Source organism: Myxine glutinosa, chromosome 11 (genome assembly GCF_964187855.1).
Source record: "Myxine glutinosa chromosome 11, kmMyxGlut1.1, whole genome shotgun sequence".
NCBI classification, from domain to species: domain Eukaryota; kingdom Metazoa; phylum Chordata; class Myxini; order Myxiniformes; family Myxinidae; genus Myxine; species Myxine glutinosa.
In genome coordinates this window covers 119098932-119116917 of record NC_136271.1, presented here as the reverse complement: position 1 = coordinate 119116917, position 17986 = coordinate 119098932, and the positions used below count along the sequence as shown (strand labels likewise).

Sequence of the window (17986 nt, the reverse complement as noted above, 5' to 3'; positions counted from 1 at the left end):
GTCTGCTTTTCTTTGCTTTTATCAAATTATACTTTTATTTGAGAGCACTCTTATTCAAAGAATCCAAATGTCGTTCTGTGATATTCAGGTGCGCTACATATGGCAATAAAAGTATCTGTATCTGCAGCCTTTGGAAAATGAATCACTCATTTATGATATTTGTACTATAACTTCAATAGTATTTATTTATTATATAATTATTAGTGGTGTATATTCTCTGAATATTTTATTTTCATAATAAACTATCCTCATGACTGTCTAGAATTGATCAATCTTTTACTTTTTTTTTAGATCATTAGGAAGATCCTTTTTTCTTTTCATAAGACTGATTGGATTTGATTGGATTTTCCTGTCCCTGACTGATTGGATTATGTAGCCAATTCTGAATTGTCATCGATTTTTAGAGCTTAAAATGACCACAATTATTAACGTTTTGTATTTATTCTTTCAAATCAGGGCCAGGTTTATTATTGAGGCAATCAGTTTTCTATGTGATAGCGAAAATAGGCAACGACAAATGTTTAACATCTGTTTGTTTGGAACAAAAAGTTGGTGCAAGATTTCAGGTTTAGAATCCAGCAGCATGCGCTACCCTGTAATTGAGAGGCCACTGCCAAGGCCGGGATGTGACTTCATTCTCCTTTGGCTTGAGGCCGCTGTTGCTCTGCAATAGTCAGGAACAGAGGAGAGAAAAGTTGAAAACTGAATAACGATGTTAGCGATATCTAAACAAGTTACAGTGATAACCAGAAAAGCACAATACGGAATAACATTTGATCAAAATCATCCATCCACAACTTTTTGAGATATCCTGCTATGATCTAATCCACATTCACATCTTCACCAAAATCGAATCGAATCGTCCTTGTCAGACACCCAACCGGTCCACCAAGTTTCGTCCAGATCTGTCCACAACCTTTTGAGATATCCTGCTATGTATCGTTTTGGCCCTATCTCCCAATGGTGAAGAATCATTTTAAAAATGTAATAATTCTTATAGCCAAATCAATATTCAGATTTTCACCAAAATCGAATCGAACAAACAATCGAACAAACAAACAAACAAACAGTGGTGAAAACATAACCTCCATCAATCTTCAGTGGCAGAGGTAAAAAAAAAAAAAAAGGTTTTACCAATAAAAAAAAAGGAGTTGTCTCATAAAAGACGAAATTTGGTGGAATATTTATATATAATATAAATATAATAACCATATACAAGGAGACTTAGACACAGGAGAATGACAATTGGCCCATAAAGCCGGTACTTTATCCACTCTATTAAATAAATATATCTGTTAGATCATCTCCTGCATACTAACCCTATTATTACAACTACCTTTATATAATTTAACATCCCCATCCATTTACGATCTACAGGCAGTTAATTTGGACAGAGCACCAGCCACACAATGACCTACCTTTTGAGAGTTACCATGGGATCACAACTAAGATACAGACAGAACAGTCGGATTTGCGTCCCCATCCAAAAGGCAGCAGTGAACTCCGATATGCAGTAACAGCTTCTGGTGCTTAATTGGAATGGTAGTTTGTATTGAAATCTGACCCAGTCCTGAATTCTCATGTACGCCAAAAGTCAAATGGCAAGCACGCTACCAAAATAACGACTTGTCGATGGCATTCTCAACGATGTTAACAGTGGAGTTTTCATGACCCCATAAGGCCTACATTCATTTCAGCTTTGATAGTTCAGATGATCATGTTTGACAAAATGCAGACTGCAGAAACAACGCCGAAATAGACTTAAAAATGGATTTGGGGTTTTTCAAATAGTCCATCTACTGTATATATAAAATATGCTAAGCCTGTATATCTGTTTGTCTGTCCCACCCTCAAACACGGTTATGCTCCTCGGAGAGAAAAAAAACATTCAGTAAAAATTGCTTTAAAAATTAAATAAAAGCTTTCCAAACCACTTAAAAAATAATTTCTTTCAGACAAATAAAAAGCCTGGTGTTGGCTTAGCGGTTAGGGTGCCGGCTTGGGATCCTAGGATCCTGGGTTTGAATCCTGGTCAATCGCTGAATTAACGCAAGGGGGGGTTGACTCAGCTTGTCATCCTTCTGAGGTCGGCAAATTGAGTGCCAGTTCACTGGTAATTCCCTGCGTGTCGCAAGAGGCGACTAACAGGGTTGGCGGCAGGAAGGGCATCCGGCCATAAAACATTGCTTCAAAAAGGGGACCACGGTGCCCGAAAAAGGCCAACCCCTGCTCTGTGGGGAAAAATGGCCTCTAAAGGTGGTTCTGTTCTTCAGACAAATAAAAAAATTGAACCTGGGTGGTGTATAGGTAACAGACCACTGCCTCGATTCTTTTGATTTTTTTTTGTGTTAGGAAACATGTCGAGATATATTTGCTGTTAAGAAATATGATAAATTTGGAATTTGACGCTATTCTATACAGAACAGTATATATAATAGGCTAAAGTTGTCTGTCTCTGTCCCACCCAAAACACGTGTTCGCTCCTCGGTGAAAAAAAAAATTATATTAAGTTAACGTTGCTTCACATTCATCCAAACTTATGGAAAAACTATAGTACAGCAAATAAAGTTGTACATAAGAGTTGTACACATCTTCACACATAAAGTGCAGATAGTGCAATCTTTAGAACCAAGAACTTCCCCAGTAGTCGGATTGCACGTGGTGGGGGCAGTCCCCTGGTCCCCACGGTCTCCCGATGTGATGCCTTTAGACCGAGTATTGTGGAGATATGTCAAGGATTGTTTTACAAACCTCTGTTGCTGACATTGAAACACTTTGTGCAAGGATAAATCAATTGTATCAGCTGTGTGACAAGGGTTATGTTGGTCAACACATGGATTATTGCTTGGATGGGCTATGTGCCAACAAAGGTGCACATGATGAGGTGCATTGAATAACACAATAAACGAAATGGATTATTTGACAAAATGCCAAAAAAAAATATCATTGCATCTCTTTTAGTTTGATTGTGATTTTTTTGATTTTTGATTTTGATTGCAATTTGGTCAAACAAGTGGAACATGAGTTTCGATCCTGAAAAATCTCACTCTTAGGAAGTCTCTCTGAAAAGACCGAATGGAAAACCCTCCCATCTACTTTCTCAACAATCCTCTTAAAGAAGTTCTGTCACTCAAGCTTTTGGGTCTCACTATCTTGCGTGATCTTTCCTGGGAAAACCACAATTCCAAGCTGGCCTCCAAAGCAAAGTCTGGGCATCCTTCGTCATGCGAAGTACTTTCTGGGCACTTCTGAGCTTCTCACCACGTACAAAGCTTTCATCCGCATCTCAATGGAATACTGCTCTCCCCTCTGGGGTGGTGCTTCTGCCTCCCACCTAGCTCGGCTTGACACAGTAGAAACCAAAGCTTTCAGAATCATTGGAATCTCCCGCAACGAAGGTGATTCTGAGGGCCTATCACCCGCTCATCGCAGGCAGGTAGGTGGTCTTTCTGTCTTATACAGACTCCTCTCCATCCTAGCTTCCCCAGCTCTGTCTGTGTTCTGTCCCCCAAATATTCCTGCAGGTCGCACAATATCTGCCAGCAACCCTCTTCTGGTGAAACTGCCCAAACCCTAACCCTAACACCCATCCAAAAACCTTTATCTTTTCTACCCCCGTTAAAACACCCCAAATCCGCTTCTTTCAATCTCCAACTTCTTTCCCAAAATGCCAAGTAGTGTTCATTTGCTTTATATCATGTACCCCTACCCGCAACCCTCTCCCTTCCACAGATCTACTGACGTCCCTATTCTCGACTGTATACAAAAATTATATAAGTAAGTACACCCCATGTAAAGTTTTGACTTTTTCAACATATTTCAACATACAGCTATTTGATCTTCATTTCAACAATATTGATAGATAAAGGTGATATAATATAACAAATATCATGAAACATTTACATTTTGTAGTCCATTGTATAATTTAAATAAACATACAAGGCCAATTTCGCATAGGGAAAAAGTAAATACACCCTTGGCTCTAATAGGTAGTATTGCCCCCTTTGGCAGAAAGAACCTCAAGTAGGCGTTTCTTATAACTGTCTACCAGTCTCTGACATCGACTGGGAGAAATTTTTGCCCACTCCTCCGTGCAGAATTCTTTCAGCTGTGCGATGTTTGAGGGGTTTCTTGCATGCACAGCTCGTTTCAAATCCCCCCCGCAACATCTCGATGGGATCTAGATCCGGCCTTTGACTTGGCCATTCCAGAACCCTCCATTTCTTTCTTTTCAGCCATTGCTTGGTGGATTTACTGGTATGTTTAGGGTCATTGTCATGTTGCAAGGTCCACCTTCGGTTGAGCTTCAACTTTCCGACAGATGGCCTCACATTATCCTCAAGCACCCTCTGGTACAATGAGGAATTCATGATGGTGAATGATGGTGAAGTGGATTCTATGATGGTGAGCTGCCCAGGCCCTGATGCAGCAAAGCTGCCCCAAACCATAATATTTCCACCACCATGCTTTACAGTTGGTATCAGGTTCTTGTGGTCAAATGCTGTCTTTGGTTTTCGCCAAACATGTCTTCTGGTACTGTGGCCAAATAGCTCTACCTTTGACTCATCTGTCCAGAGCACATTGTTCCAGAAGTGCTGGTCTTTGCCTAGGTGTTCAATGGCAAACTTTAGTCTTGCCCTGATGTTCTTTCTGGACAGCAAAGGTTTCCCTCCTGGCACACCTCCCATGTAGATCAAATTTGTGCAGCCTCTTTCTAATGGTAGACACGTGCACTTTGACATCAACAGTGGCAAGAGCTACCTGTAGGTCCCGTGATGACATTCTGGGGTTCTTAGAGACTTCTTTCAGCATCTTGCGGTCTGCTCTCAGGCTGAACTCGCTGGGGCGGCCTGGCCTGAACAAGTTGGCAGTTGTTTGGAATCTTCTCCACTTGTAGATGATCTTCCGGACAGTCGAGTGATTGATTTCAAATTGTTTGGAGATCTTTTTAAATCCCTTCCCAGACTCGTAGGCATCTATAACCTTCTTTCTGAAGGCCTCAGAGAGCTCTTTTGATCCAGGCATGGTGACGCCACACACTTCAACAACAAAGTGCAAACCAAACTCAATGTCTGAGGTTTTAATAAGACAGGTTCCTCCAAGATCCTCTCATCATTTGCACCTGAGCTGGTGCACCTGATTCTACTTTTAGGTATTTGAAGTAGTGATAAATGTAGGGGTGTACTTACTTTTTCCACATGCGAAATTTGCATATATGTATATTTAAATTATACAATGGACTACAAAATGTAAATGTTTCATGATATTTGTTATATTATATCAAATTTATCTATCAATAATGTTGAAATGAAGATCAAATAGCTGTACGTTAAAATATGTTGAAAAAGTCAAAACTTTACATGGGGTGTACTTACTTACTTTTTCACATGACTGTATATGTATGTATGTATGTATGTATGTATGTATGTATGTATGTATGTATTTATGTATATATACGATATATCTATATATCTATATATATATATATATATATATATATATATATATATATATATATATATATATATATATATTGTTGCGGATATGGCATTTGGCCTCCATATCCGCTTGTAAATATTCCCCTATTTCCCCAATACTCCCCAACTATCCCCAATCCCCCATTCCCTAGTCCCATTGCCTGTAAATAACACTCTGTAGAACCGACCTTCCCCTTTTTCCCCCATTAAATGTCGTGCCCAGGTCCACCGCATCTCACGTAGACAACTTTCGGACATCTTGCTAGTTATTCTTAGTCTATGTCAGTTAAGGACTCGTTTCCATTAATTCTGACTCTTCGTTGCACCAGAATGTGATTGTATGGCACCAGTAGTGAGTTTAGGACCTCCCCTTACCTCCTCCCATCTTCCCCATGAAACAACAACTACAACAACAACAACAACAACTCCAACAACAACTACAACTACAACAACAGAAGAGATTGGGGGCGGCGCGGCGCGGGGAGTGTGCGTCCTCACTGCGGCGTGGTTAGCCGCCATTGCCCATGCGCTCCACGGGGTTACCACGAAGGGGCCGGCTGTCAGCTCCTCGTCAGGGGCGGAGCCGTTAACCCCCCCGCACCCAATAAGAAGGGCGGACTGATTCCATCTGGGGCGGAGCTAACTAGCCGAGGGCGTGTCACTCCCCGCCGGATATACGCAGCGACTTACCGGACGTGAGGTGAGAGATGCGCCCCCAGCTTGGAGAAAGAAAGTCACCTTCGAGCGCTGAGTGAGACCTCCCGCATCTCTGGACCGGAGCGGGTCGATTCTGTCCTTGAGCCAAGAGTGCACCTTGAGCCATCGACTACCCGCTTTCCTTGCCATCAATCCCCGTGTGAGTCAGTTTTGTCCCGTTTATCTGTCGTCTGTCGGGGCTAATATAAGAGTGTGTCTAAGTGCCTGCCTTTCTATGCTGTCCCTCTTGTCGTTGTAATCTGACCTTCCGCCCTAATATAACCTCCTCCGGAGGTCTTGAGAACTGAACCCTTGGTGTCGTGTCATTTTAATCCAGCCGTTGTGTCTTTTCCATCATTGATTTAGCATAGCGCGACTTAGTCAACGTTCGAGCATAATCGGGTAAACTGTGCAGACGCGGTCATACCAAACCGCTCGGTAAACTAACATCCACAACCGCGTCTGTAACAATATATATATATATATATATATATATATATATATATACTGAAACGCAAAAGAAACTTACCACCTTTGAAACCTTTAAATATCAACAATAACACTGCGTGTAGTAAATGTGTGAACTTATTTGTGGACAATAGTGTCCTCACTGTCAGACAAAACGGTCACGGATGGTCACTTGAACCTTCAATGGTCACTTCATAGCACAGCTGTTGAACAGCCATTTTGACTGTCAGTGATTAGCCAAGGGGTACGGGATGATTTTAATGAGCTGCACGTGATGTCTTGATATTGGCTTTAAAAAGGCCAGTGCAAAATGGGCATTTCAATCAACATGCCACAATTGTCAAGGGATCAACGGCAGCGTGCCCTGGGCATGCTGCAAGGCGGACTGAGCTACCATGAGGTGGCATGTCGCCTTGGCTGTTCACACCAGACGATATCGGCCCTGGTGGACAGAGACACCCTCCACAACTCTGCAGATGACAGACCTCGATCAGGGAGGTCAAGAGTCACCACTGCAAGGCAGGACAGGCAGATGGTCCGAAGTCACCTGCGGGATCGATTCCGTCCAGCATCCCACACTGCGGCAGAAACTCCGGGGCGTGCAAACCCATGGATCTCCAATGATACTGCACGAAGACGACTGCATGACTATTGCAGTCATGCAAAAAACTTACCACTTGTTTGAAATGTAATAAAATTGTAACAGTTCAAAATAAAACAAACCAACAATTGCTAATTGAAACATTGGCATTTTATTGATGACATGTCAAGTTTTTGACCAAGATACACCATCTCATCAGTTTGTTCTACAGTACAGAACAGCACAGGGTGCAATGTCAGTCCCTTTCAATAGCGTGTGTGGCCACCATTGTTTTAGATACAGGCAGTGCATCGTCGGCGTATACTGCCTACCAGTCTTTGGATGGATTGCTGCTAGATTCTGTCCCACTCAGTCGTCAATGTCTGAAGCAGCTCTGCCCGTGTCCTGGCCCTGCCAACTACGCGTCTCCCAAGCTCATCCCACAGGTGCTCTATGGGATTCAGGTCAGGGGAGAGCGCAGGCCACTGCATGGTGTTGATGTTCTCGCCTTGGAGAAATGCAGTGGTAAAGCGAGCAGCATGGGGACGAGCGTTGTCATGCTGAAAGGTTCTCAGTTCTGGGTGGTCTAGCAGGAATAGCAGCAGATGAGGTCGCAGGATGTTATCCACATACCGCTGGGCGTTAAGATTCCCATCCACAACCACCAGTGACGTCCTGTACCGGCCTGATATGGCGGCCCACACCATCACACTTGGGCCACCCCATCTGTTGGCTTGACGCACGCAACAATCGGCATATCGCTCGCCAGTTCTTCTCCAGACACGCTCACGCCCATCAGGACTGTCCACACAGAACCTTGACTCATCGCTGAAAGCGACCTCGTTCCACTGCGCCAAGGTCCACCGCTGATGCTGCTGGCACCACCATCTCTGGTACCCTAACCCTAAATGCCCATCTCTGTCGGTTGCGGCGATGGGCAGCCGTCATCACGGGGCCTCTGTATGGTCTTCTGGCAGTCAGACCATAGTCATGCAGTCGTCTTCGTGCAGTATCATTGGAGATCCGTGGGTTTGCATGCCCGGAGTTTCTGCCGCAGTGCGGGATGCTGGACGGAATCGATCCCACAGGTGACTTCGGACCATCTGCCTGTCCTGCCTTGCAGTGGTGACTCTTGGCCTCCCTGATCGAGGTCTATCATCTGCAGAGATGTGGAGGGTGTCTCTGTCCACCAGGGCCGATATCGTCTGGTGTGAACAGCCAAGGCGACGTGCCACCTCACGGTAGCTCAGTCTGCCTTGCAGCATGCCCAGGGCACGCTGCCGTTGATCCCTTGACAATCGTGGCATGTTGATTGAAATGCCCATTTTGCACTGGCCTTTTTAAAGCCAATATCAAGACATCACGTGCAGCTCATTAAAATCATCCCGTACCCCTTGGCTAATCACTGACAGTCAAAACGGCTGTTCAACAGTTCAACAGCTATGAAGTGACCATTGAAGGTTCAAGTGACCATCCGTGACCGTTTTGTCTGACAGTGAGGACACTATTGTCCATAAATAAGTTCACACATTTACTATGCGCAGTGTTATTGTTGATATTTAAAGGTTTCAAAGGTGGTAAGTTTCTTTTGGGTTTCAGTATATATATATATATATATATATATATATATATATATATATATATATATATATATATATATATATATATATATATATATATATATATATATATATATCTGTGCAGCGTCTGTCCTGTGTTGTCCTGTGTTGTGTTGTCCTGTGTTGTCACTGAACTACTTTCTCAAACTTTTGTGAAATCGTACCAAACTTCTGGAATGCACATATCTCTCCCGTCGGTATGTCCTAAGGGTATTTTCTTTGAAAAATATTCCAATTTTTTTTTTGGGGGGGATTTTTTTTGGGAATATTTTTTTTTTCAACTTCAAATAAAATGTGATATCACGTATATTACAAATACATTTGTGCAAAATAATTGTTTGAATTATGATTGGTTTAAACCATGACAAAACGGCAACTCGGGTGCAGTCATTAATCTATATATCTACACATCTGGGCAGTGTCTGTGTTGTCACTTAACGACTCCCTCAAACTTTTGTTTCCGTGGTTGTGAAGTGTTTTTAATAACATTGTGGTGGTTTTGAATCACGTGATGGTGAGGTATTTTGAATTATGTGGTGGTGAGGTGTTTTTAAATGACGTGGTGGTGAGGTGTTTTAATATCACATGTTGGTGAGGTGTTTTTAAATTACATGGTGGTGAGGTGTTTTGAATTACGTGGTGGTGAGGTATTTATAATTACGTGGTGGTGAAGTGTTTTTAATTAGGTGGTGGTGAGGTGTTTTGAATTAGTTGGTGATGAGGTGTTTTGAATTATGTGGTGGTGAGGTGTTTTGAATTACTTGGTGGTGAGGTGTTTTTAAATGACGTGGTGAGGTGTTTTTAATTTCGTGGATGTGAGGTGTTTTTATTACGTGTTTTATGGCTGTGAGGTGTTTTTATTTCGTGTTTTATGGCTGTGAGGTGTATTTATTACGTGTTTTATGGCTGTGAGGTGTTTTTAATTTTGTGGTGGTGAGGTGTTTTTATTACGTGTTTTATGGCTGTGAGGTGTTTTTATTACGTGTTTTATGGCTGTGAGGTGTTTTTATTTTCGTGGTGGTGAGGTGTTTTTATTACGTGTTTTATGGCTGTGAGGTGTTTTTATTACGTGTTTTATGGCTGTGAGGTGTTTTTATTTAGTGTTTTATGGCTGTGAGGTGTTTTTATTACGTGTTTTATGGCTGTGAGGTGTTTTTATTTAGTGTTTTATGGCTGTGAGGTGTTTTTATTACGTGTTTTATGGCTGTGAGGTGTTTTTATTTAGTGTTTTATGGCTGTGAGGTGTTTTTATTTCGTGTTTTATGGCTGTGAGGTGTTTTTATTTCATGTTTTATGGCTGGGAGGTGTTTTTATTACGTGTTTTATGGCTGTGAGGTGTTTTTATTTTCGTGGTGGTGAGGTGTTTTTATTACGTGTTTTATGGCTGTGAGGTGTTTTTATTTCATGTTTTATGGCTGGGAGGTGTTTTTATTTAGTGTTTTATGGCTGTGAGGTGTTTTTATTTAGTGTTTTATGGCTGTGAGGTGTTTTTATTTCGTGTTTTATGGCTGTGAGGTGTTTTTATTTCATGTTTTATGGCTGGGAGGTGTTTTTATTTCGTGTTTTATGGCTGTGAGGTGTTTTTATTTCATGTTTTATGGCTGTGAGGTGTTTTTATTACGTGTTTTATGGCTGTGAGGTGTTTTTATTTCGTGTTTTATGGCTGTGAGGTGTTTTTATTTCGTGTTTTATGGCTGTGAGGTGTTTTTATTTCATGTTTTATGGCTGTGAGGTGTTTTTATTTCGTGTTTTATGGCTGTGAGGTGTTTTTATTTCATGTTTTATGGCTGTGAGGTGTTTTTATTTCATGTTTTATGGCTGGGAGGTGTTTTTATTACGTGTTTTATGGCTGTGAGGTGTTTTTATTTCATGTTTTATGGCTGTGAGGTGTTTTTATTTCGTGTTTTATGGCTGTGAGGTGTTTTTATTTCATGTTTTATGGCTGTGAGGTGTTTTTATTTCATGTTTTATGGCTGGGAGGTGTTTTTATTACGTGTTTTATGGCTGTGAGGTGTTTTTATTTCGTGTTTTATGGCTGTGAGGTGTTTTTATTTCATGTTTTATGGCTGTGAGGTGTTTTTATTACGTGTTTTATGGCTGTGAGGTGTTTTTATTTCGTGTTTTATGGCTGTGAGGTGTATTTATTACGTGTTTTATGGCTGTGAGGTGTTTTTATTTTCGTGGTGGTGAGGTGTTTTTATTACGTGTTTTATGGCTGTGAGGTGTTTTTATTACGTGTTTTATGGCTGTGATGTGTTTTTATTACGTGTTTTATGGCTGTGAGGTGTTTTTATTACGTGTTTTATGGCTGTGAGGTGTTTTTATTTTCGTGGTGGTGAGGTGTTTTTATTACGTGTTTTATGGCTGTGAGGTGTTTTTATTTCGTGTTTTATGGCTGTGAGGTGTTTTTAATTTTGTTGTGGTGAGGTGTTTTTCTTACGTATTTTATGGCTGTGAGGTGTTTTTATTACGTGTTTTATGGCTGTGAGGTGTTTTTATTTCGTGTTTTATGGCTGTGAGGTGTTTTTAATTTCGTTGTGGTGAGGTGTTTTTATTACGTGTTTTATGGCTGTGAGGTGTTTTTATTTTCGTTGTGGTGAGGTGTTTTTATTACGTGTTTTATGGCTGTGAGGTGTTTTTATTACGTGTTTTATGGCTGTGAGGTGTTTTTATTACGTGCTTGATGGCTGTGAGGTGTTTTTAATTTCGTGGTGGTGAGGTGTTTTTATTATGTGTTTTATGGTGGTGAGGTGTTTTGAATTACTTGGTGGTGAGGTATTTTGAATTACGTGGTGGTGCGGTGTTTTGAATTACTTGGTGGTGAGGTGTTTTGAATTACGTGGTGGTGCGGTGTTTTGAATTACTTGGTGGTGAGGTGTTTTGAATTACTTGGTGGTGAGGTATTTTGAATTATGTGGTGGTGCGGTGTTTTGAATTACTTGGTGGTGAGGTGTTTTGAATTACGTGGTGGTGAGGTGTAATCGTCCCAAACTTCCAGTCTGCACCTACCCCTCCCCTATGTATGTGCTGAGGGGTTCTTTCTTGAAAAAAAAACATTCAACCTAAATTTTTTTTTTTTTTTTTTTTTTTTGTATACAAGATCGAGGCTCGTGAAAGAGCGAACATTAATCACACAGAAAGACAAACAGACACATAAAACAAATAACATCGGGAGCGGTAGACAAGATGGGGAGAGAGGGGGCAGGACACAAACACAACATTTGAGAGCAGGGACCGAGAGACATGGAGACATCGAGAGATCTGTGGGAGGGAGAGGGCTTTGGGGGGGAGGCATGTGAAGGGGGGGGGGAGGGGTGGGAGAGGTATAAACATATGGACACTGCCAGGACTTCCAGGAAAGAAGTTGGAATTTCAAACAAGGTGGATCTGGGGTGAATTAGTGGGGGTAGAAAAGATCAAGGTTTTGGATGGGGGAAGATAAGAGATGGTGGTGAACAGCTGTTTTAAAGACCTGGAGGGAGGAGTGGGATTGAAGGGAGTGTGGGAGTTTGTTCCAGAGGCGGGAGAAAAGAGGAATGAAAGAGTGAAGGTGAGCAGAAAGCCGAGATTTCGGCAGTTTAACGATCAGAGGGTTGCTGGCAGATCTTGTGCGACCTGTAGGAATATTTGGGGGACAGAGCACAGAGAGAGCTGGGGGAGCAAGGCCGGAGAGGAGTCGGTAGAAGACAGAAAGACCACCTACCTGCCTGCGGTGAGTGAGTGAAAGGCCCTCAGAGGTAGCTTCATCATGGGAGATTCCAATGATTTTGAAAGCTTTGGATTCAACAGCGTGAAGCCGGGCCAGGTGTGAGGCAGGAGCACCAGCCCATAGGGGAGAACAGTATTCCATTGAGCTGCGGATGAAAGCCTTGTATGTGGTGAGGAGCTCAGGTGTGCCGAGGAAGGACTTCGCACGACGGAGGATGCCCAGTCGGCGACTGGCTTTGGAGGCCAGCTTGGAAATGTGGTTTTCCCAAGAAAGATCATGGCAGATAGTGAGACCCAAAAGCTTGAGCGACAGAACTTCTTGGAGAGGATTGTTGAGAAAGTAGATGGGAGGGTTGTCCAGTCGATCTTTTCGGAGAGACATAGTAAGAGAGTGAGATTTGTCAGGATTGAAAGACATGTTCCACTTGTTTGACCAGTCTGTGATTTTGTGCAGGTCTTCAGAGAGTGAGGAGGCTGTAGACTGCCGATCTGAGGGAAGAGGATTGGAGCGGCAGAGAGTGGAGTCATCAGCAAAGAGATAGAGAGGATTTTCCAGAGAGTCGGAGAGATCATTGATAAAGACCAGAAAAAGCACAGGGCCCAGCACACTGCCTTGGGGAACTCCAGCCTGAACAGGAAGGGGAGATGAGAGAAATCCATTTAGGGCCACACGTTGACTACGACCAGAGAGGAAGTCCGCAAGCCATGCATGGAGATTTCCATGGATACCATAGGAGGAGAGTTTGGTGAGCAGAGCTGGGTGCCAGACCGTATCAAAGGCACGTGATATGTCAAGGGAGACAGCTCTGATTTCCTGTTTGGCATTGAGGACCTCCATCCATTGTTGAGACAGCAGAAGCAGCATGTCCAGAGTAGAGTGACCTGGTCTGAAACCAAATTGATGATCAGAGATCAAGCCATTGGAGAAGAGGAAAGATTTCATATCCGAAGCAATGATGGATTCCATGACTTTGCTGATAATTGGGAGCAGGCTGATTGGTCTGTCGTTGCAAGGATCTGTTTTTGCACCTTTTTTGTGTAAAGCGGTAATGTTAGCTGATTTCCAGGATGCTGGCAGATGACCTTGAGCAAACGATAGGGTGAAAAGAACAGAGAGAGGGTGAGATAGAGCGGCAGAGCAGGATTTTAGGACCCGTGGGCTGATGCCGTCTGGTCCAGTTGCAGAATCAGAGTCGAGGTTTGACAAAAACTCCTCCACCTTGTCAGGAGAGAAGGACACAGAGTTCAGGAGCAGTTGGGTTCGACTGGGAAAGGTGGGAACAGAGAGGGATGGGTTTGGGACTAAGGATTTTGAGGCAAACACAGAGTTGAGGCATTCGGCTTTGTCACGTGCGATGTCAACTGTGTGGCCATTTGAGGTAAGGGAGGGGATGGAGGGGGAACAAACACCAGAAACGGATTTGACCAGACGCCACCAGGATTTGGAGGAAGGAGACAGGTTTGAGAGTTCATTCTTGAGTGAGGAGAGATAGTGCTTCCTGGCACTCCTGAGGGTAGACACACACTTGTTCCGAGCTTGGTGGAAGGAACTGAGATTGCCTTCAGTTGGATTAGCCTTCCAAGAGGCAAAGGCAAGTTGTTTCAGGGCAACTGCCTCCCCACAAGATTCAGTGTACCATGGACGGGAGGAAGGGTAAGACAACTGAAGGCGAGATGGGATAAATCTGTGCATGAGAGAGATCAGTTTGCTTTGGAAGAATTCCCAGGAAGAATTGATGTCAGAGGCAGTGGAGATGGGAGACCAATCCAGACGATTGATGGCTGCTTGAAGACCGTCCCAGTCGGCCTGAGTGAAATGCCAGACTCGTCGACGCTGAGGAGGCTCTCTGAGAATGGCCAGAGAGATGTCCACTTTGACAAGCACATGATCAGAAGAACCGATTGGAGCAGAAGAAGAGCAGCAGACATTAGCAGGGAAGTTTGTCATAACCATCTTCAACCTAAAGTGCCTATAAAAATGTAATATCACAAACACAACAAATACATTTGTGCCAAGTAATTGTTTGTATTATTATTGGTGAAAATCATGACAACACAGCAACTCAGGTACAGTCATTAGCCTCAGCTAAAATAAGCCCGCTCCTCAGTATCGACGCCTGCTGAGGCGAGCGTAGCGAGCCGAGCCAAGCTAGTATATATATATATATATATATATATATATATATATATATACATATATATATATATATATATATATATATATATATATATGTATATATTGTTACAGACGCGGTTGTGGATGTTAGTTTACCGAGCGGTTTGGTATGGCCGCGTCTGCACAGTTTACCCGATTATACTCGAACGTTGGCCGAGTCGCGCTACGCTAAATCAATTGAGGAAAAGGACACAACGGCTGGGTTAAAATGACACGACACCAAGGGTACAGTTCTCAAGACCTCCGGAGGAGGTTATAATATATCGGAACGTTAGATTACACCGACCAGAGGTACAGCACAGTAAGGTGGGCACTTAATTACGGTCTTATAGTAGCCCCGACAGACGACAGATAAACAGGACAAAACTGACTCACACGGGGATTGATGGCAAGGAAAGGCAGGTAGTCGATGGCTCAAGGTGCACTCTTGGCTCAGGGACAGGATACAGTACGGTCCAGTAGATGCAGGGAGGTCACAGCGCTCGGAGGTCGCGACTGGTTCTTCTTCGTGGCTGAGGCGCATCTGACGTCACGTCCGGTAAGTGGCTGCGTATATCCGGCGGGGAGTGACACGCCCTCGGCTCGTTAGCTCCGCCCCAGATGGAATCGGCCCGTTGCTTCTTATTGGGTGCGGGGGTTACCGGGCTCCGCCCTTGACGAGGAGCTGACAGCCAGCCCCTTCGTGGTAACCCCGTGGGCGCACATGGCAATGGCGGCTAACCAAGCCGGTGTGAGGACGCACACTCCCCGCACCGCGGCCGCGCCGCCCCCGCTGTGGTTGTAGTTGTTGTTGTTGTTATTGTTTCATGGGGAAGTTGGGAGGAGGTATGGGGAGGTCCTAAACTCACTACTGGTGCCATACAATCACATTCTGGTGCAACGAAGAGTCAGAATTAATGGAAACGAGTCCTTAACTGACATAGACTAAGAATAACTAGCAAGATGTCCGAAAGTTGTCTACGTGAGATGCGGTGGACCTGGGCACGACATTTAATGGGGGAAAAAGGGGAAGGTCGGTTCTACAGAGTGTTATTTACAGGCAATGGGACTAGGGAATGGGGGATTGGGGATAGTTGGGGGGTATTGGGGAAATAGGGGAATATTTACAAGCGGATATGGATGGAGGCCAAATCCCATATCCGCAACATTGCACCCTTCTCTACCCTCGGGGCGTCCCGACCCGATAAATTTTTACCTATTTTAGTGTGGCACTCAGATGTAGTTCCCTCTACTATTAACTCTACCCTGAGTGCGACAGTTTTACAGATATTCACAAATGAGTAAATATGTCCCCCTGCGACGTTGCACCCTTCTCCTCACAGAAACACACCCACAGGATAACCGAATCGCGGAAAGAATTCGCAAACTAAACATACAGCCGGTAGGGAGCATTATTTACACGAGACTACGCTGATATTTACACTACGATCCAGGACCTGTTTTTGGAGGAACACATGCAGATGTTATGCATAGAGAGAGCACGCATGCCAGCATCGATACACCAACCCACGAGTGCTCTGTGGCCTTACGGCCTTTAATAATGTGCAGAGCACCCCATCCAAGCACCAAAAGCACCACCCCAGTACCAATCGGTGCACCAATAAAATGTTTAATAATCATGGTGTGGTGTCGCAGCCGGCCGATGTTCTGCCGCTGGTCTTGCCTTCATGTGGTGCACTTGGCCTTCTTGCTTCTTTAAAAATAAAGAAAGGCGCCAACCGCGTCCATTTCCTATTTGTGGCCGTCAGGGGGCCAACTATTAGTGGTTCACCTGTATGGCATAGGTGCCACGTTGACCAACAGGTCCATCCACGGGTGGTGCTTGGCCGCAAAAGAACTGCGGTCCATTGTGGGTGGCCACAAACATTGCGGTCCATATGGTGTATCGATCCAGGCAGCAAGCAGCGAAAGTGCAGGCCCACAACTGCGGAGCCAGCACCTCTCTCTCCTCTCTCTCTGCCCCAAAGCCAGATCCTCGGAGGTGGGAGACAAAAGAAGCAGACAAGTGAGTAAGGTGGTAAGGGCGCAAAAGTGCACGCAATGTAAGGTAATGCACACTGGGGGCACATGGGAACCAGGTGAGACAGGTACGTTCCTACCGTACGCCCCCCCCCCCCCCACCAGGTAACCTACATGGCCCCTCCCTTACCCCTTACTGTATCCACAAAACACAACACTACCCATAAACATCTACTTTACAAATCAACAAACGTCCCTACTGTCTTCCCCGTTCCTCCCATATACCAAATTCGTCTTCTCTCCCTCCTAACCAATCAAATTTGCCATTTTCAACTCTCATCAAAATTTGCCATCTCCAACTGAACATCAAAATTTGCCATTACCAATTCATCATCAGTCCCTCCTAAGGAGGGAGAGATGGAATCACCCCAATGTCTCATCCACGTCGTGATGCGTCTCACCAATCCACACAGCAATTCTCATTTCCTGCACACAGAACAAAGAAAACACAGGTGTGGAGTCATCATCACCCCCTCAGGTAAGTGGCTGCGTATGGTGCGACAGGTTCATCAATCCTAACTATTTCCTAAATGACTTTAACAACTTTACATTACCCGGGGTCTTTCCCTGCCAATCCATTGGCCAACTTACACTATGGGTTCTAAAAACCAATTCCCATTGACCAAACTGTGGTGCTTTTCAATTTGGGGTCTCACTCCCCCGATTCATCTCTCGGTGCCCTCGCACAATTTCTGGGCTGCGACGTGTACCTCTCCCAGCGGGTCTACCCACCTGCACACCTCCACTACTGCAATTGCCTCCGAGCTTACCTGCTCCTTACCCTAACCTAACTACCTGGGGAAGGCCCTCTGGCGCTCTCCCCACTCGGTGCCCTCTCTGGCACTGGGCTACCCGATCCATACCCGGGATCCTCAGGCACCCACTGACACTAACGGCTCCCAGAGCCCACCTGCGGCCTCACCTGGCCGACATCCTCACAGTGGTGGAGTGCCCAACCAACTACACACACTAACAGGCTACACGCCCAGCCATTTCCACAACACTAATGCACCCATCCACAATACCATTCTGCAACCGCACCACAAATGCCAATATCCAACCACAATTTACCTATGCCCTCTACCTAACACTTACACTACCCGCCCCGGGTACTCGTGAAAGGGGTCCACTCTTCCCCCATCCACACCTTCGCACCATGCACACCACTCCGTACCACTTACTCCAACTCTCTCCACACACCTGTACTTGCACACCTGTGCTCTCATTCTTGGTGCCGCCTGCA

The 17986-nt window shown here is 44.3% G+C and overlaps 1 protein-coding gene across 2 annotated transcripts in view; it reads right to left on the bottom strand.

Annotated features, from left to right (window-relative positions):
- Positions 1–17986, bottom strand: part of POMT2 (protein O-mannosyltransferase 2) — a 172895-nt gene that overhangs the window by 31947 nt on the left and 122962 nt on the right. For both annotated transcript variants that reach the window (XM_068131165.2, XM_078787071.1), the window contains exon 16: positions 593–664. In XM_068131165.2, the coding sequence (XP_067987266.2) occupies positions 593–664 (72 nt within the window). The remainder of the gene's footprint in view (positions 1–592; positions 665–17986) is intronic.